Source organism: Balaenoptera physalus (assembly GCF_965194825.1).
Source record: "Balaenoptera physalus genome assembly, chromosome: 2".
NCBI lineage: Eukaryota > Metazoa > Chordata > Mammalia > Artiodactyla > Balaenopteridae > Balaenoptera > Balaenoptera physalus.
This window is the reverse complement of record NC_138883.1, coordinates 12,030,416-12,051,228: the sequence shown is the minus strand read 5'-3', so window position 1 is coordinate 12,051,228 and position 20,813 is coordinate 12,030,416. Positions and strand designations below refer to the sequence as shown.

General features: G+C 48.5%; 1 protein-coding gene across 3 annotated transcripts in view; it reads left to right on the top strand.

Annotated features, from left to right (window-relative positions):
• RIN3 (Ras and Rab interactor 3) overlaps positions 1 to 20,813 on the top strand; it is a 120,837-nt gene that overhangs the window by 17,195 nt on the left and 82,829 nt on the right. For all 3 annotated transcript variants that reach the window (XM_082451231.1, XM_082451230.1, XM_082451229.1), the window contains exon 2: positions 19,482 to 19,689. In XM_082451231.1, coding sequence (XP_082307357.1) covers positions 19,482 to 19,689 — 208 coding nt within the window. The remainder of the gene's footprint in view (positions 1 to 19,481; positions 19,690 to 20,813) is intronic.

The following is a 20,813-nucleotide window of genomic DNA, read 5'->3' as shown; positions in this document are numbered from 1 at the left end:
TGCTGGAACCTCCCCCAGCCTTCTGAACCCCACGGAGGGGGTGACCTCCTAGCCCCCTCCCCGAGTTGGCTGTGTATGATGGGCCAGATGGAGAACCTTGGAGGTACAGAAAGGGGCACCGACCCCACCCGCCAGCCTCTCCCTTGTCATCCACTGACCAAGTCACACCCTGTAACCCCTGTCCTTGGAGTCGCTGGGAAACAATTTAACCCGGAGGGATGGCGTGTTCCTCCTCAGTGCACCTTCCTCTCTCCCCGCCCCAGTGCCTCCCGATGGTCCCCAAGGTAATGAGCCAGTGGCCTCGGCTTCCTCCACCTCCCACTCTTGAAAACTCACCACCAGTAACTTCCCTTATGCTAAGGCACGAGGGACCATGCACACTGTAAAGTCTGCCGGGGGGAGGGGCGGGGGGGAGGGGGCCGGGTACCAAAACCCTAGAAAGGAGGCAGCCCTGAGGGTGGGATTTCAGGCGGGAGGTGGGGCGTCCATTTAGTTTTGTGAGGTGGGCCCGGGCCCAGGAGGCACACTGCCAAGAAACATCAGGACCAGCGAGGCTGGGGCGTGCTCACGGCCCAGCCGAGGAAGTGTGGTCATGACAAGTGTGAGGTGGGCTGCAGGGTGACTCAGTGTTGCCAGGCGGTGGAGGAACGTGGTGCTGTAGCAGTTTCCTGCAAGGTGCAGCTCGGGGCCTGGTGTCCACAGCCTGTGTCCTCAGGGTGCGGGCGGTGCCCGCAGGAAGGCAGCTGTCGGGCGTCAGCATTGCATTCGGCCCCGAGCCCCGGGCCGGCCCTGGACCTGACCCCACTTCCAGTTTAGAAATGGGGGTTCACTTTGTCAAAGCACATCCCCCTCGCCCTGTGATCATGTTTCACCCTTCTGGCAACCTCTGAAAGAGCGGGGGTGGGGGTGGGTATCCTTTCACTTGTTTCACTACTGAGAGAGCTGAGGCCCAGAGAGGCGGGGAGGCTTGCCCAAGGACACACAGCAAGTCTGTAGCAGAGGCTAGAATAGAGCCCGGCTCCCTTTCCAGGGCAAAGCATTTTCTGCACCACTCAGAGCTGTGCAGCACGAGACGTGTCCACAGCAACCATCGACGGAGCCATTGTGAAGCTCCAGATGCAGTCGGCTGTTTTGTCCTCACAGCGGCTTATGGGGTCTGTACAGTTGTCAGTCTCATTTCACAGACCTTGAAAGGCCAGTCTCAGAGCGGAATTCAGTCAAGCCCTGGACACTAAGGGTGAGGCAAAGAGAAACGCCAGCAGAGGTCCAGCGGGGTTGGGGGTGGGGGCCTGGGTGAGGGCGTGGAGGGGCCTCGGCTCCCCTTCTGGGCTGAGTCCTGTCTGCCATGGGGCTGCTACCCCCTCCTCTTGCCTCCCCCTCCTCAGCCCCACTGTCAAGCCCGGGAGGGGAGGGCTGTGATCTCCTTCCCGTTTCCCCCAGATGATGGGGAGCCGCTGAGTAAGCCCAGGCCGGGCCAGAGACCAAGGTCACGGTGTGACCTGTGGGCTGCCACCTGGTGTGGGCGCTCCTGGAGGGAGGCTGGCAGGGGCAAAGGGAGGGCCTCCCCAGAGCTGTCAAGGCCTCCTGTTTTCCAAGCCTGGCTCATCTGGGGAGGAGAAGGCAGCAGAAGGAGGGTGGGCAAGGACTCTGGCAGCTCTGCAGGGACAGGCCTGGGGAGGCCTGGGCTGGGATCCATGTGCAAAAGGGGCTTGTCTGCAACCAGCCGCGGGGGGCAGCTCCTGAGAGAAGGGGGCCTTAAACGCTGGAACAAATGACCGAGGGCACAGTCTCCTTTCCCGAAGAACTTTCCAAGTAAGGTAATGGATAATGGTAATAACATTGACATGTATATCGTTGTCTTTTTTTATCTTCTTTCTTTTTTATTTCTTTCTAATTAAAAACAAATTCCACACACAGTACACAAATTCACACACACTGAAAAGATTTAAACAACAGAAAAGTCTAGACCTGTATTGTCCAATACACTAGCCATTAGCCACATGTAGCTATTTTACAAATTAAATTAATTAAAATGAGGTAACAGTCGCACTGGCCGTATTGCAAATGCTCCATAGCCACAGGCAGCTGATGGTGACCATAGTGGACGGTGCAGATATAGGACATTTCCATCACTGCACGAAGTTCTTTGGGGCAGCTCTGGCTAGACCACGAACGGGGAAAACCCTACCAACTGAAAAATAATTTCTGGAATCAGTTTGGTTCCTTTGGACCTGTTTTATGTATTTACTTATGTCTGGGTGTCCAGCCTTCCCATACGCAGTTCTGTCTGATCCGCCCAGCTACTTGGCCCTATGAGTATGAGAATGATATTTCTCTCTCTCTCTCTCTCTTTTTTTTTTTTTTTTTTTTTGCAAAAGAGGAACTGAGGCTCAGAGAAGGTAAATGGGCCACAGGTAAAGGGAGGGTCAGAATGGGTTTGTTCTCTAGGGTCAGAGGCCCTTCCCTTGGTGTGTCCAGGTGACCGAGGTGCAGCCAGGAGGGGCCTACGGCAATCTTTTTACATCCCTGCACATTTCACTCGGTTGTATGTGAAGGAGAGGCCAGACAAGCACGTTGATCTTCCAGGAAGACTCTCTCTGGGGCATCTGTTCTTCCATTTTAATTGTGTCCCCTGAAATGTTCGCCTGTTATTTTCTGATTTTCATAGTAATACACACTCCGTGTAAAAGTTTGGAATGTGCAAAAAAAAGTGTCAAGAAGGAGACAGAAATCACTTAATCCCAAGATAAACAGCCGCTGGCTCGTGGACCAGCTTATACTCCCGCCGGTAGAGCAGGAGCGGTCCGGTTCCTCCACAGCCCCGTCATGTAGGTCTGCCTCATGATAACCGTTCTCATGGGCTCTTGTAGTTTAAATTCCAGATTCCCTGATTCCTCAGGCTGTTGAGAAGCTTTTCAGACCTTGGTTGGCCATTTGGATAGGCTTTGTGTGAAGTGCCAGCTCAAGCCTCTTGCCCATTTTTCTGTTATACTCGTTTTTATTTGTCTTGTCTTTTCATTATTGATCTGTCAAAGTTCTGTGTATAATCTGGTTCTGAGCCCTTTGTGTTACAAATGTCTTCTCCCACGCAGGGATTAAATTTCACTCTCTTGATGGTGTCTTGATGAACAGAAAGTCTTCATTTTAATGAAGTCAATTTTTTAAATCATTTATTTACTTATTTATTTGGCTGTGCTGTGTCTTAGTTGTGGCACGAGGGATCTTCGTTGCTGCGTGCGGGATCTTTTAGTTGCAGCATGTGGGATCTAGTTCCCTGACCAGGGATCGAACCCGGGCCCCCTGCATTGGGACCGCGGAGTCGTAGCTGCTGGACCACCAGAGAAGTCCTTTAATGCAGTCAAATTTAACAATTTATTTAAGGTTGGGGTGTGTGTGTGTGTGTGTGTGTGTGTGTACTGTTTAAGAAGTCTCTCTCTTCCATCAGATTATGAAGGTATTCTTTATTTCCTTCTAGAAGCTTTTTTGTTTTGCTTTTTACATTTAAGTCAGAAGAGTCTTTGTGGAACTGATTTTTGTATGAGCTGTGAATAAGGGGTCACGTTTCTGTCTTTTTCCCATGTGGATACCCAGTTGTCTCAGCACAGTTTGTTGCAAAGACTGTCCTTTCCTCAACATTCTACTGTGACCATATGTACATCAAGTGACTGTGTGGGTGGGGTCTATTTCTGGACTCCTCTAGTCCACTGGCCTACGTGTCTGTCTCTGCACCTTCTTAATCACTGTAGCTCCATCATAAGTCTTGATATCCAGCTGACCAATCCTGCCCTTTTCTTCAAGCGTGTCTTGGATGTTCTTGGCCCTTTGCATCGCATGTGCCTTTTCACAGAACACCTTTGGGGTTCTATTTGGGAGTGCACCAACTCTTTCAGTCAGTTTGTGTAGAATTCATACCGTGAGAGTATTAAGTCTTCCACTCTGTGGACAAGATCTACCCTCCATCTCTTTCTTGTATTGTATTACAATGATTAATATTTAACCTTACATTGTGAGTAGGAGTCTGGAGGGATTTGGCAGAGTGGTTAAGTACATGGACTATAGACTTAGAGAAGGCCAGGGTTCAAATCCCAGCCCTGCCACATTCCACAGCCTCAGTGAGTTGCTTAACTTCTCTGTGTCTCAGTGTCCCCCTCTGTAAAATGGGAACGATAACCAGAGTTACCTTGTAGGGTTGTTTGTTTTGTTTTGTTTTGTTTTTGGCCACTCTGTGTGGCATGCGGGATTTAGTTCCCTGACCAGGGATCGAACCCGTGCCCGCTGCATTGGGAGCACGGAGTCTTAACCAATGGACCGCCAAGGAAGTCCCTTTTAGGGTTGTTTGAAAAGGTTAACTTAGTTAATATATGTGAAGCAGTTAGAGCAATGCCTGGCACAGAAATCTCTGGAAACATTACTAATTTATTTTTGAGTAGGTAATACATTCGCAAGATTCAAAATAAAAATGTATTAAAAAAAAAAGACATACAGTGAGATAGTCTTCCCACCAACCTTATCCCCCATGTGGCCGTTCACATACCTGCCCCACTAATTCTTAGTTTCTTCTGTGTTGCTTCAGAGCGACTTTATGCAAATACAGAAAGTTCTTCTTTTTTTTTTTCCAACAAGGGAGCACAGTCTACATACTGTTCTGTACTTTGCTTTTGTCACTTAACCACATATACTGGAAACCTTTCCATGTCAGTACACAGAGAGCTTCCTTGTTTTTTTGGTTTTTTCTTTTTTTACAGTTGCATAGTATTTACAGAGGCATTGTATTCATTGATTTACCTGTCCCTTTATGATGGACATTAGATCGTTTCCAGTCTTTTCTCCATTACAGACACTACTCCAATGAATCCAATGAGTATCTCTGTCCAAGCATCATTTTGCACATGTGCAACTCTATCTTTACAGATGTATTATTCCAGTGTTTGTATTAGGTTGAATATCTAAAATCACTCTCTCTGTAGGTCAAAAACGGTAGAATGTTGCCAGTTTCATATAGTACTAATATTTCCTTAACCACTCAGTCATTTAAAAATTTTTATCGAGCACCTATTCCATGCTGAGCCTGGACACACAGCGGTAGATGTGACCGACACCAGAACACAGAGTTTGGGGAGGGGAGGAGACGGGCATGTAGCAAGCAGTATCGTTTACCTTTTGATTGTTTCCAGTTTTTGACGACTGTAAGTCATGTTCCAGTGAACATCTTTGTCCATTAAGCTTTATCCGCATTTTAAAAATATCTCTTTGAGACAGATTCTAGAAGGGGCATGACCTACACTGTGCAGTTTTCACCAAAACAAGAAAGCAGAGTTCTCTAGCGCTCCTTGTATAGAACTCAGCTCAGTTCCACGTCTGAAACCCCCTTGACGAGAACTTTTCTTTTTCAACGTTACAAACTGTTTTACTTATTTTTCGAATAGGTGATATAATCACATGGTTCAAATCCAAAAGGCACAAAAGGATGTATGGGGAAGTGCCTCCCCTCCCATCCCTGTCTGCTCATCTCCCAGTCTCCTCCCTCTCCCCCCACCCCCGCCGGGGGCGTCACTTGATTACCCTCCCCTGTCTCCTTGGAGATGCCTCAGTGCATCTTAATGTGCACGTATCACAAAGATGCACGGGGCCTGCCCATTGCCCTTGGTGACCTGGGTTCTTGTGTCCCCACTGCCTCCAGCTTCAGTCTAAGCCAGGAAATTGGTCCCCCAAATTCTGTCTTCTCCAGTAACCATCTCCATGTTCTGTGAAATTTCCAAGGATTTTCAGGGTTGGGCAGGCGGGGGAGGGAACGTCAGTGCTCTTTTACTATGTGTGACTATTATTGTAAGTATTATTATGATAAGTCTCGAATGGTGTGGGTCCATAGTAGATGCTCAGTAAGTACTTACTGGATGAATGAATGTATGATAATAACATCATTGAATGTTTGCTATATGCCGGGCACTATCTTGAACTCTTACAACAATTCCATAATGTAGTGATGCTTATATTTCCTATTTTAAATATGAGGAAATGGAGGCAAGAGAGGTTTAGTGACTTGCCAAGTCCACTAAGCTGGGATTCTAACCCAGGCTGTCTGGTTCCCGAGCCCATACTTAAACTGCTAGTCGACCTACCACTCAAGGCCTAATTGCACACAGCACTGGGGACAGAATTGGTACCGTCATCTATGAACCGGGTCCTGATGGGAGTGGACAGTCCTAACCTAGGCCTGGCATTGGGGGAGGGGAGGTCAGCAGGACAAGCAGTCTGGGTCACGTTAGGCTGGATTCAAGGGCCTGGCTGGGATCGGGAAAGGGACTGGGACCCGTGAGCCAAAGAAGGTTACCGAGGGAGGGCGGAGGAACTCAGCCCCAGTTCCGGGAAGGCCGTGGGCATCCAGGGCTAGAGGCCGGGCGGAGGGAAGCTGTGAGCCAGCAGTCAGAGCATCTGAGAACCGGGGTCTGGGAACAGCCACCGGAAGGGCCTCAGCACTGAGCCAGGTGTCTCCCGCAGGCTCCACCCAGGCCCCAGTGGACAGGCGGACAGCAGAGCACCCAGCGGGCAGCCTGGGAGGCAGGGCTGCGAGCTGGGCACTGCCTGGCACACGCTGGGTGGCAGAGTCCTGCAGCACACAGTTGTGGAAAGTTTGAAGGCCTTTGACCCACTCGACCCCTTGATGTGGGCTGTGACGTGCGAACTGAGACAGCCAGACCTGTTCTCAGCACTTCCGGGGCCCGGAAGACCTGCTTGAGCTGACTTCCCCTCTGCGAGGCTCTGGGCAGGGGCCTACCGAGAAGTCCCGGCTTCCCTGGGGTGACCCACCGAGGGTCAGGGGCTCAAGCTGCACCCGTGCTCCACCTCACCTTGGAAGGCCTTTTGGTCTCGGGGTGAGGAGACACGTAGGGCGCTTTCTCACAACAGGATTCCAAGCACAGTCCTTGGAGCCTCAGGCGTCTGTGGGAACCCGCTAGGGCCTCATGCAGTTATTTGGCCCGTGGAACTGGGCTGGAAGCATTGGCCGAGCGTTTGCACATTATACATGTGAGAGATGCTTATTCTGAAACCGGCTGCCTCTCTTCCATCTCCACGTGACCTCTCTGGTCATCCTGGAGCCGCGTTGTCGGTTCTGTGTCCTCCAAAGGCCGGGCCAGAGGTGCAGCCAGGCGGCAGCTGTAGCTCAGCTTCCACACGTCCAGGACAAAGCACTTGGTGGAACGGAAGCCACAGAGAAGCTGGCCTGGCTGCCTGCCTTCTCTCAGGCTGTCTGCAGGGCCAGAGCCAGCCTGGCTCGGCAGAGTGCCTTCCGGTGGCACCGGGCCAGGGGTCAGTTGAGTCACAGGATCATGGAATGCATAGTGCTGGAAGGAACCCCAGTCCTGGGTCTCGTCCGTGCTCAGACAATGCATAGCCCAGGACAGAGCCCGTGGCAGACCTCGCCAGGAGATCCTAGCAGTCTTTCTCGGCTGAGCCTTGAGCGTAACGGTCCAGGCAGCTGCTGCCTATCAACTGGGGTTCACAGGGAAATCCAACCTACTTACCATTCCAGACCTAGTCTAGTCTTCTCATTTTACTGAAGAGGCCGCTGAGCCTAGAGAGGGGAAGTGAGTTACCCAAGGTCACAGAGTGAACAACACAACCAGACCGTGGTCTCTCGAGTCTGAGCTCAGTGCCATTTCCTTTATATCATACCCATTCTCCTGATGAATACAGGATTTGCATGTAACTACTCATCTCCTAAACTCTTGTTATCTCCCTTCCTTTCCACAAGGTGACCGCAACCTCAGAATCCAAAAAAATTTCCCATAGTTCCCCAAGAATCTTATATATGTAGCTGCAGAAAAGCTGATGCTGTCTTAGGTCATGTTAATAGGAGTAAACTATGTAGATTGAGGGAGGTGATGGTCATGCTCCTTTCTGAGCTGCTCAAGGCACCCCTGGGGAATCCTTTCCCTGCTCCAGACTCGACATTTCAGATGGAGAAAGACAGAATGATAAAACAGTGGATACTCAGAAGGATAAAAACGGTGCAGATGAGGGGGCTCAAAACCACTCCATAATTTATGATCAACTGATTCTCAACAAGGGTGTGAAGAAAATTCAATGGGGGAAAAAAACAGTCTTTTCAACAGATGGCTCTGGGACAACAGGATATCCAAATGCAAAAGAAGGAGGTTGGACCCTACCTTACCTCACACCATGCACAAAAGTTAATTCAAAATGGAACAGACCTAAGTGTAAGAGGTCTCAGACGAAAACAGGGGTAAATCTTCATGATCTTGAATTAGGTGTTGATTTCTTAGGTATGACACCAAAAGTACAAGCAACAAAAGAGAAAATACATAAATTGGACTTCACCAAAATTAAAAACTTGTGTTTCAAACGACACCTTCACCTTTTCATCAAGAAAATTAGAAGACAATACACAGAATGGGAGAAAATATTTGCAAACCAAAACACCTTATAAGGCACTTGAATCTAGGATATATAAAGAACTTAACAACTTAATAATAAAAAGATAAATAATCTAATTCTAAAACAGGCAAAGAATCTGAATAAATTTTTCTAGAGAATGTATACAAATGGCCAATGATTAAAAGATTCTCAACGTACTTATACATCAGAGAAATGCAAATCAAAATCACAATGAGATATTCACTAAATTTATTGTGGCGATCTTCTCTGATGTATGTAAGCCAAATCATTATGCTGTACACCTTAAACTTATACAGTGTTGTATGTCAATTATATCTCAGTAAAATTGGAAGGAAAAAAAGCACAATGAGATACAACTTTATACCTGCTAGGATGGCTATAATTATAAAGATAGATAATAATAGGTGTTGATGAGAATGTGGAGAAATTGGGACCGTCTTGAACGGCCAGTGGGATTGTAAGTTATTTAGCCATTTTGGAAAACAGTCTGGCAGTTCCTCACATGCTAAATATAGAGTTACTATATGACCCAGCAATTCTAATCTTAGGTATATACCCACAAGAATTGAAAACAATGTCTGTACAAAAACTCATACATGAATATCAGCAGCATTATTCATAATGGCCAAAAATTGGAAATAACCCAAATGTCCATCAACTGATGGATACGTACAATGTAGTATGTCCATACAAGGGAATATTATTTGGGAATAAAAAGAAATGAAGCACTGATGCATTCAGTGAGCTGTGACCACAGGGGTGAACCTTAAAAACATTATGCCAAGTGAAAGAAACCAAACATAGAAGACCACATATTGTATGATTCCATATATGAAATATCAGAAGACAAACCTATTAAGACGGAAAATGGATAAGTGGTTGACACCAGCTGGGGCATTAGGAGGAAATGGGGAATGACAGCTAATGAGGACAGGATTCCTTGCTGGGGTGGTGAAAACATCCTAAAACTGATTGTAGTGATAGTTGCATAATTCTGTGATTATACTAAAAACCATTGCATTGTACACCTTAAAATATTATTAAAAAGCAAACCACTCCATATGCAAATTCATGGAGACAATGTGTGGAAGCCACTGTGGGGCTCAGTGTCAGCCACAGGGGAAAAGCTGGTAAATGTTACCTCTGGGTACCACATGGAAGACGGGGGCTCTTCAACCTGGAGAAGAGATGACACTAGGGGTGGGGGGAGGAGATGTGCTGGCCTTCTCCACAGAGTTGAAGGGCTGTGTGGAGGTGGGGTGAGTTGTCCCTGTGGCCTTAAAAAGTGTAGAAAAAGAAACAAAAGGAGAAACTTCAGAGGAGCAGATTTCATCTCAATAGAAATTGAGGATTGCTTCTCGGAATGGGTTGCCCTGGGAGGTAGTGAGCACCCCGTCATTAGAGGTCTTCAAACAGATACAACTACGTGTTGGGATGGTACAGAAAGGACTCCAGTGTTAGGGGAACATCTGAGGCAGAAGACAGTGTTAAAATTCCAGTGGGTGTGCTGCAGCTGATAGGTTCACAAAGGCCTATTGTTCAATATTTAGGAACTTTAAGCTAATTGTTAAACCATTGATAGCTTGTTATCAGCAGTGGTGGGAGTACTTACAATGGCAATCAGCATTCACTACATATCAGGACTTTTTTTTTTTTGTCCTAGACCAGTGCTTACTAGCACATCACTGATCCAGACCAACTGCTCCAACAGGTCTTTTGGTATGCTTGTTACTCAACAGAACTTGGGTCTGCTCACCCACATGCAGCAAAGCCAGTCTACTGACACCAGGTTGTAGTGAAGGAAAGTACAGCATTTACTGTAGGTGTCAAGCAAAGAGAATGGGCAGCTCATGCTCAAAAGAAAGACCCAAACTCCCCAGTGGCTTTCAGGGAAGGGTTTTTTGTTTTTGTTTTTGTTTTAATTAATTAATTTATTTTTGTCTGCCTTGGGTCTTTGTTGCTGTGCGTGGGCTTTCTCTAGTTGCAGTGGGCGGGGGCTACTCTTTGTTGCGGTGCGTGGGCGTCTCATTGCGGTGGCTTCTCTTGTTGCGGAGCATGGGCTCTAGGCACGGGCTTCGGTAGCTGTGGCACGCGGGCTCAGTAGTTGTGGCTCGCAGGCTCTAGAGCGCAGGCTCAGTAGTTGTGCTGCACGGGCTTAGTTGCTCCGCTGCTCGAACGCATGTCCCCTGCATTGGCAGGTGGATTCTTAACCACTGCACCACCAGGGAAGCCCAGGGAAGGGTTTTTAAAGGCAACATTTGGGGTGAGGGTTGCAGCCCAGGGATCTTCTGATTCGTTGGTGGTGAGGCATCAGGGTGGTGTTTTGGGAATCTTAAGCATCAGCCTGGTTCCAGCCAGTCTGGGGTCTACTGCTTATTATGGTCAGCATGTAGTCACCATCCTCCACCTGGATGGCTTGTCTTAGTTTCTGCAGAACGACTGTGATGTATCTCCCTTGAGGAGGAGCTAGGACTCTCTTTTATCATTGAACTATTGTTTAAGCTGTTTTTACTTTTCTTGATTGACTACTTTCCCTTTGTTTCTTCATTCTTTCACTTCCCTAATTAGTAACTGCTTGAATCTGCTCTTTGGAACTCAAGGAAGGCCTAGGAGACCAAAGCCTTTTTCTACAAACAAGAAACAGGGGACAACGAGGGGCTTTTGTATCCAGGAAGGCCCCAAAGTGCCCTACTCAGTTTTAATTTCCACTTTTCTTTGATACACCTCAATCCTGAGGGGAACAGGGGCGGGACAAGAAAGGGAATAAAGTTTTGGATTGAGAGGTTAATCATAAACTTGGCAGGGGAACTCGGTTCCAGGGGGGCTCACCCACCCCTAAAGTTCCCAGATCCTTCTCCTTTACCAGCAGGAACCCCTTCCCTGCTCTGCCCCAGGGTCTGATGAGCCTTGACTTCCTCCATGAACTGTCTTGAGCTCTCCATCTCATCTAGGAGTTACCACTTAAGTGTCTGCTGTGGCTGGGTTCTTCCTTATGCTGTCCCATTTGACCCTCACACAACCTTTGAGGTAAGTGGTGTAGATGAAAGAGTTAATCAGTAGTTGATCTGGAAAGAAATGGAAAATTTTGTTTGAGCCAACCTGAGCATTATAACCCAGGAGACAGTCTTTCAGAAAGCTCTGAAAACTGTTCCACCCTTTAGAGGTCAAAACACAGGTATATAAGTTTTTGAGACAAAGGGCTATACTCAAATGACGTATAATTGACAGTTTACACAATCCAGATCTACATTACAAAGCGCGCAGTGGGTCATGGGTCATCGTGGCCCCTTACAAGATTAAGAAGGAATGTTATCTCCTAAGGAGGTCTGGTTAATGCAGAGGCACAGCACACACTAAAGAGGAGGGAGGAGGCCCAAACCGGCAAAGAAAAATTTTATGTTTATATTTTCTCGTCTTGCCATAAAATATGAATTTTATTTTCTCGGTGGCATAGTCTCCCTGTTTACAGTGGGGGACCCTGAGCCCAGGAGGGGTGTTTGTTCATCATATCAGAGCCTCCGGAGGAGGCGGCTCCCAGCCGCAAATGCCTGCCGCCCATGCTGGACTGTTCCTGTTGGCATCTTCACCTGTAGTTGGAACTCCAAGCTGTTACTCCCTCTGGCATCAGCTGCTGCTGTTTGGTCCAAGTCTTGTGCCACCACAGTGCAGAGAAACAGCCCCAGTGACCTTCTCTGGCTTCTGCTCTGGTGACCTTGTGGCAGCTGTCAGAGGATTTTCCTAAATGTCCCCTGGGGCCTGATTCTTTGAATGGACTCATCTTGATTACCTTTCAACACAGGCCCTCAAGGCTCCAGAACTGACTTTAAAATGCCAAGAAAAAATAGCGGGAGTCAATCCCAGGGAAATTGCCCTGGCGGAAAGAACAGGCTTAGGCGTTCGGAGACCCCCCCAGCTCTATATCACCTCGGCTTGTGACATGCTTTGGGACCTTGGGAGAAGTTGTGTGCATGTGGGGTTTTTGTTTTGTTTTTTAATTAAATATTTCAAAGGTAGCGAAATCTAGAGAAAAACATATCAATGCCCTGATCACCCATAATTCAGCTTTGTTAAATCCTACCCTTTTGCCATATTTGCTTCAGATGTTTTAAAAGCAAACAAATCATTACAGAACGGGCTGAAGCCTCCTTCACACAGTTCCCTGATCCCATTTTCTTCCAGCCCCTCAGAGGTCACCATTAGCCTGTATTTGGTGTGCATGTGTATCCACAAACAAGACACAGAACTGTTATGTACATTTTTACAGTTTATAGAAATATTTTCATTCCTTTTGTAATTTGCTTTCTTCACTCAACATTGGGGATTTGGTTTGTTTGACTTTAAAAACTCGTTAACTTTTTCTTTTGAAATAATTTCAGACTCCCAGAAAAGTTACAGGGTTAGTACAATGAATTCCTGTAGTTCAGTCTTCATTCAGATTTAGCAGTTATCAACATTTTGTCACATCTGCTGGTTCTCTCTGTCTCCTTCATTTTTTTTTGAACCTTGTGAGAGTAATTTGCAGACATTGTGCCTCTTTACGCCCATATATTTCAGTGGGTATTTCCCAAACATGGACATTCTCTTACCTAACCGCAGCACAAGAATCAAGATCAGGGAATTAATATTCACGCAGTTGACAGGATTTTGAGATTTAACCTTGTAGCGACTGGTTCCTACCTTTCAGCAGCTGTGCGATAGTCCAGGGTGGACGAATCACAACTTATTTATCGTTCTCTCATGGACGGATTTTGGTTGTTCCCATTTTCTCTCAGTATAAATGCTTCCATTATCAATCATCTCCTTATACCGTGTGCGTCCTGTGAGTGGGGCTGCTGGGGCCTGGGCTACGGCATCTCCGTCTCTTTTAGATTTTGGAAATCATTTTCAGAGCAGGTGCAACTGTTTTCATTCTCATGGAGTGTTTTACCCCGTTGGTGCTCTGGTGGCGTTTAGGGGCTGAGCAGTGGGCTCTCACCTATCTTAGGCCATTTCTCATGTTGCTGGTGTTCGTAAGAGAAACAGGGCATGACCATGTGCATGGTTACCCCAGGTAGAATAATGATCTATTTGAGGTCTTCTCATGTACCAGATGATGCTTGATGCATATTGCATGTGGCAGGTATTACCAGCTCCATTGCACAGATGAGAAAACTGAGGCCCGTAGAGGTTAAATACCTTGCCCTAGGTCCCACGGCCAGATATGGCAGGGATTGGGACCGAGGCTGTGTGAGTCCTAGTTCCTCATCTTCAGGCTATGCAGAGTGTGTGAAATGACCACCGCATCTCTGATTGTGAGTTTGTCGTGAGAGGGGTCCACTGAGAGGCTGATGCCTCTTCCTGCAACGTCCCACCTCCCCCCACACCCCTACACGCCTGTCCCTGTCATCTGGTCCCTTCCTCTCTGTACCGAGGGAGTCATTTCATTTAAGAGCAGTCAGCATGGAGGAGAAGGGAGAGGATGGGGAGTGGGGGACAGCAGTGAGCGACTGTCCTCCCTCCCCCTGGGAGTGTCAAGGCACGGCTGGTTCTCCGGGCCTCCAAGGTCAGAGACAGAGAAAACTCCCCTCTGGGGCTTCTGGACAGTCCAGCCGCAGCTCGAGAAGTCGGCGCCATTTCAAAAGGAGGAAGGCTTTGGGCTTCTGGAAGCTCACGGTGAGCACAGGAGCCCCACCAGGCAATTCAGTTACAGCTCTTAGAGGTTTACTCTTAATCACTCCAGAGATAATCATCATGCACGGTGTGTCCTCTCATCTCATTTATGCCCAAGAGAAACCCTCTCCGCTGGTTTTACTTACTCCCCATTTTACAGAAGAGGAAACTGGAGTCAGTGTGGTTAGATAGGCAGTTAAGCCCCTTAGCAAGTCAGTGCAGAGCTGGGATAACACGCGGGCTCGGGAGGCCCCAAAGCCACCAGGTCTCCACCCTGCATGCATTTTTGTGACAAACAGATGTATTTTCACATATTTATTTAAAATGAGTTGTAATCCTATAAGTAATGCATAATTAGCATACAAATTTGAAACAACTCCCCTGCACTTCTCAGAAATAACTGTCCTTAATGATGTCTCACAGAGCCTTCAGGAAATTATTTTTGTGTATAGTTATATTTCTATCTCTCAGTGTGTGTTTGCATATATTCCAAATGGGATAACAAACATTAATGAACACTCTTTCTTTGCCAGGTACTGCAAGGATACATAGACATAGGACATTTTTAAAATTTCTTCAAGAACTAGAATAGTGTAGAGGTTGTAAACACGGACCCTGGATCCAGATTGTCTGGGTTTGAATGCCAGCTCTGCCACTTATAGGCTGTGTGACCTTGGATGAGCTATTCAGCCTCTCTGTGCCTCAGTATCCTCGACTTTATTTTTTTATTTTATTTTATTTAAAAAAATTTATTTATTTTATTTATTTATTTTTGGCTGCATTGGGTCTTCGTTGCTGTGCGCAGGCTTTCTCTAGTTGCAGAGAGCGGGGGCTACTCTTCGTTGCAGTGCGCGGGCTTCTCATTGCAGTGGCTTCTCTTGTTGCGGAGCACGGGCTCTAGAGCGCAGGCTCAGTAGTTGTGGCACATGGGTTCAGTAGTTGTGGCTCACGGGCTCTAGAGTGCAGGCTCAGTAGTTGTGGTGCACGGGCTTAGTTGCTCCACGGCATATGGGACCTTCCCAGACCAGGACTCGAACCCGTGTCCCTTCCATTGGCAGGTGGGTTCTAAACTACTACGCCACCAGGAAAGCCCTGTCTTCATCTTTACATGGGACTATCAGGTATAGGGTAGGTATATTAGTTTCCTAGGGCTGCAGCAGCAAGTTATCATGAACTCTGCAGCTAATAACAATAGAATTTTATTTTCTCACAGTTTTGGAGGCCAGGAGTTCAAGATCAAGCTGTCAGCAGAGCTGGTTCCATCTGGAGGCTCAGAGAGAGAATATGTTCCATGCCTCTCTCCTAGCCTCTGGTGGTGACCATCAATCCTTGGTGTTCAAAACTCATAACTCCACTCTCTTCCTCTGCCTTCACATGGCTTTCTTGTATCTCTGTGTCTTTTTTTTTTTTTTTTTGGCCACACCATGTGGATTGTGACATCTTAGTTCCCTGACCAGGGATCGAACCCGTGCCCCCTGCAGTGGAAGCGTGGAGCCCTAACCACTGGACCTCCAAGGAATTCCTCTGTCTCTCATTGAATTTAGGGCCCACTCTAAATCCAGAATGATGTCATCTGTAACTTAATTACATCTACAAAGAGCCTTTTTCCGAATGAGGTCACATTCACAGGTGCCAGGTGTTAGGATTTGGGCATATCTCTTTGGGGGACACAGTGCAGCCCACTCCAGTAGGTGTGAGGATGATTGTGTGCTGTGGGCTACTTATGGGTGAAGAGGCACATTGCTGCCCTGATTGGCATTACCAGGGCCCCTCCTACCCTGGCCCTCCGTGTCATTTGTGTACTCATGCACCTTGCACAGAGTGATCGGGCCGTCCCATAACATTGATTGCTGGGACCAGGTCTCTTTATCTCAATACAGCCGCTTGGCCTTGAAGCTGGGGTGAGGCCTGCCTGAGGTCAGGAGCGTGGGTGGGATGGAGACGGCCTTTTCCTGGTCCTCCCCTTCCATTCCACACTCCCCCCAAGTTCCGGCCAAGTCTGCACAAGGGCGCCTCAGTTCTCCTTACAATGAGGCGTCATTGGAACTTTCTGAGCTGCTTCCCCGGGACCCACACAGGCAGCCCGAAGCTGGCGCCCTCATGAGCTGGGAAACGGCGGGGCCTTCTTCCATACAGGCAGCATGCAGCCAGGATGCTGCACCCCGAGCTGACCCCACGCCACCTGGGTGGCCCCCTCGGGCGGCCTCTCCACCCCAGAGCAGAGCTCTCCTCTCCGCCTCACCCAGGTGTCATAGGCCGGTGACCGGATGCAGCACCACGCCAGGGAGTGTGGACACACCACGCCAGGTCACTCCTTCCCTTGGGAGCGAAGGCCAGGATGCTGAGCCCAGGCCTTGTCCCTGTGGCCCAGGGCGAGGGTTTCCCTGGTGTCTGACCACACTGCGTCTGGGTGTCCACGGCCAACCCGCCCCTTGAATCGGAAGACTGTTAGGACTGCTGATTAGAGCTAATTGCTCTACTTCCCGTGAGCAAGCAGAAGGAAAACGAGTCATGGCATGATTTCTCTTTCCAGTGGAATTGCTGTAAAGTTTCTACGCTCATTATTTCGCACTAATAGTGTCATTAATTACCCGGGGCTCCCGTGGCTGCCTTTGCAGGGCCCTCAGCTGGAGCTTGGCTGGTGAGAGGGGGGGGCATGGGTGCTGGGGTGGCCGACCGTGCCAGCAGATGAGTATCCGATGTGGGCTCAGCGATGGTCCCTGGCAGTTAGAGCTGGTGTGGCCAAGCTGTTTAATAACAGTAATCATGGCAGGGAAGCAGCCTGCCCTGGTGCCGGCTCAGGGCGTTCACATCTCTGCCATCCTGCTCGAGCCCGACAGTCCAGCCTGGAACCCCAGCATCAGCGCCGGCATTTAATAGTCGCGAGTGGGCATCCAGAGAGCGCAAGCGACACGAGGCCCAAGGTCAGCAGGGACTCAGAGATTAGAAGGCAACTTCCTGGCCCCGTTACCATTCTTCGGCCTGGTCAAAGCAGGTGTCCATGTCACTCTGTCCCTTCAGGGCTCTGCTGCTCCTGTGACCTGGTACAAGGCCCTGGTGCAACCTCCCCTAGCCTCAGCTGCTCCTTCTCTAACGTCTAGACCTTGCTGCGGCCTTTGACACTTACAGGTTCCACTCCAAGCCTCAGGTCCTGCCAAGTCACCACTTAGGGGGCCCTGAGCAAGCCCTTGTGACTTCTGCCCTAGCCCACCCAGAGGGAAAGGAGAACACGGAAAGACTTGGGCAGTTCCTGGAAAGCAATATCTTAAGAGCCTTTGGCCTCTTGAGTGGTTTAGTCTGAGAAGCAGACAGATGCAGAAACTGAGACCCTAAGAGGAAACAAACTTACCCATGGACTTAACTAAGCTACCTAAGCCTAGTTAGTGGCAGAGAGGAAATGGGAGCCAATTGCTCTCACTCCAGCTGCTGTTAGAGCCCTAACTGGCCTCTGGGGGAAGCCCTGGGCCAAGCGAGAAGGTTTTAGGATGATTATAAAGCCTTTTGGTGCCAGAGGATGATTTTGTGTTTCCAAGGGAGGTTGGAAGAACCTAACAGGCCCCGAATGCTTATTTCTGGGTAATTCTGGCCTCCACTGTTTTCACTGCTTTCCCAGAGGAGATGCTGGACCACATTTCAGGGCTTGGGAAGAGGTCACATCAATATGAGCTGGGCCGCCCTGACCTTGAGCTCCAAATGAGACCCACTTCCACAGCCTGCAGACACCCATGGGGCTGCCCTGCTGCCCCTTCCAGACCCACGATGCCTGCAGCTGCCTGGGACACTCCTGTTGGCCTGGTGACGTGGCACACTCTTCTGTGTGGACCCGGAGGGGAAATCCACACGAACCCACGGCACACGCAGCATCCAGGGAGGGAGGGCTCCTCGGAAGGTTTAAGAGTGGAGGCGTCAGAGGAGGGAATTTTTAGCACACTGACATTGCCGGATCTCTCATCACCACACATCTTTCTAGTCTGGTCTCTGCAAAACCCAACACCGCTAGACCTGTTTAATCCCACACTTCCCAGCCTCCCCACCACCCAGAGAACCACCAGGACCCTCGCCCTCCCCTTGAGGAAATGCTCGTCCCCTCATCAGGACTCCTGGCTCCCGCTGCCCTCTGACCTCAGCAAATGGTTCCACCTTTCTGTGTCTCTAACAGGGCTCATCCTGGCCTCCTCCCACCCCGCCCCCCGGCAGCTCCTTACCAGCCAGCTTTATCTCTGGTGCCCGTGGGCCACATCACAGGGACACAGAGCAAAGGAGAGGCACCACCACACCTCCCTGGCTTTATAACTGGCCCCTTCTGTCTGATTAAGGTTTTCACCCCTGCAGATATCCTGAGATTTCATTCCTCAGGTAGAAGGCAAACAGACCGCACAGCCCACCCGACTCAGGATTTGAGGCACCAAGATGCTGTTCCTGCTTTTCCGGAATCAAAACTCACATGCCAGTGTGTAGGGGGTCGGGTGGAGGGAGCGTGTTGGGAAGGGTCTGGAATCTCTTAGACTGGACCTCTACTTTGTCTTGCCATTTCTCAGGCCTGTGATTCTCCTCCTTTCCCCGGGGACCCTGACGCTTTACATCCTCAGCTTGGGGAGTCAGGGAGTGTTGACTGGGAGGGGCACAAGAAAGCCTTCTGGAAATGTCTGTATCAGCATATCTAATAGAAATATAATGCAAGCCACATATTTGGTCTTAAATTTTCTAGTAGCCACACCGAAAGTAAAAAGAAATAGGTGAAATTAATTTTAATAATGTTTTACTTATCTCAATATATCCAAAAATTATCCTTTCAATATACAATCAATGTAAAATATTATTAATGAACTATTCTGTGGTCTTTTTTTTTTTCATACCAAGTCTTTGAGATCCTGTGTGTATTTTACACTTACAGCACGTCTCAGTTCAGACAACTCACTTTTAAGAGCTGATGTGGCTAGTGGCTATGCTATTGGGTAGCACAGCTCTCTCTCTTGATCTGGGTGGTAGTTACACGGATGTAGACATACATAAAACTTTGTCTAACTGTATACTAAAGACTAGCGCATTTCACTGTGCATAAATTACACTTCAATTAAAAAGTGTTTTAAAAATCCTCTTCAGGGCTCTGCTCAAATGCCCTTGTTTTCCTGAACCCACCCTGGGTTGGAATTAGCTACTTCCATTGCACTGTGCTCCTGTTATATTTATTCCAGTCTTGTGCTACAGCTGGTTTTTTCTGTGTATGTCTTAACTCATTTTATTATAAGCGCCTTAAGGCGAAGATCACGGTTTGTTCATTTTTTAATTCCCCAAAGGGCCCCTGGCTACGTAGATGCTGAATAAATAAGCATGGTTGAACTGAATCCCCGTTTGTTGTAAACCCCTCTCTGGGCTGGCGGCAGGACGGGCTGGTCATTTGATTCTGTTCTCAGTCCTATTCCAGATGTTGGCAAAGGAAAGGAACAGGAAGAGGAGGAGGAAGATGGCGTGGGGCCTTGCCTGCCGGTCACCCCGAGGAACTGCCTTCCTCTCCGGGGCATCAGCGTCCTGGAGAAGCTCGTCAAGACCTGCCCGGTGTGGCTGCATCTGGGTCTGGGCCGGGCAGAGGCGACCAGGATCCTGCACCGGGAGGCGGCCGGGGTGAGTCGGGGTCTCTCCACCTCGTGGCCGCTAGGCGGGCACGGCTGTCGGGAGCTGCTCGGGCTCCCACGGAAGTAGCTGCCCTCTGGACAGCTGCGCATTTGCTCTCTTATCTTAGGTTTTATCAGCTTTGCGACCAGAACTCAGGAGCAAGGGACTGGTGGGAGGTCTGGTTTCTGCTCTGGGGAGCAGGTGTCCCACTGGGGATGTACGGCTGGCGGGGGCCTCTCTGGGCGTATGGGTGCCCGCGGCAGGACTGGCACTTTGAGAACTCAGCCAGGCTTCCAGGGACCAGAGAGTATCCGAGCCGGAGGGAACTGAGAAATCATCTTACACCCCCTTATTTTACATGTGCATATGAGGGGCTGTGTGATGGAATCGAAAGTGTTTTGTTTTGTTTTGTTTTGGAGTCAAGCTCAGTGAGTTGGGAAGTGGCTTAAATTTTCTGAGCCTCACTTTTCTCACTTTGAAATGGGGCCATTAATAGTATCTTCCTCCTCGTGGTGTAAGCATTACAGAGGAAGATAGATGCCATGCACCATGCATTTTCTCTTACGTGCTACTTCCTTGAAATGTTTTTTTAATTTGTTTAATTTTAAAAGTGATACATATAAGTATTTACTGTAAAACAAGTATCAAGCTGGACAGAAGTGATAAAGTAAGAAGTAAAGTGTCTGATAAAGGTCTCTGCCACCCACTCTTTTTCACCTAACCTATTTCCCAGAAGTCTTTTTTTGTTTGGGGCTTTTTTAAAATTGAGGTGAAATTCACATAACGCAAAATTAGCCATTTTTTAAGTGCACAATTTAGTACATTCACAAGGTTGTTCAAGCACCACCTCTATCTAGTTCCAAAACATTTCATCACCCCAAGATAAAACCCCGTATCCATTAAGCAGTTACTCCCCATTCCTTCTTCCCCTGGCCCCTGGTAGCCACCGGTCTGCTTCCAGAAGTCATTTCTGCTGGGCGTGTGTGGCGTATCGGTCCATTCATCTTCCGTGCAGACACCCACATCTGTTGACAGCTAGCATTCACCAAGCACTTTATTGTGTTCTGGGCACTGTCACGTGTATTAGCACAGTTTATCCTCCCAGCAGCCCTCTGAGGTAGGTAATACTAATA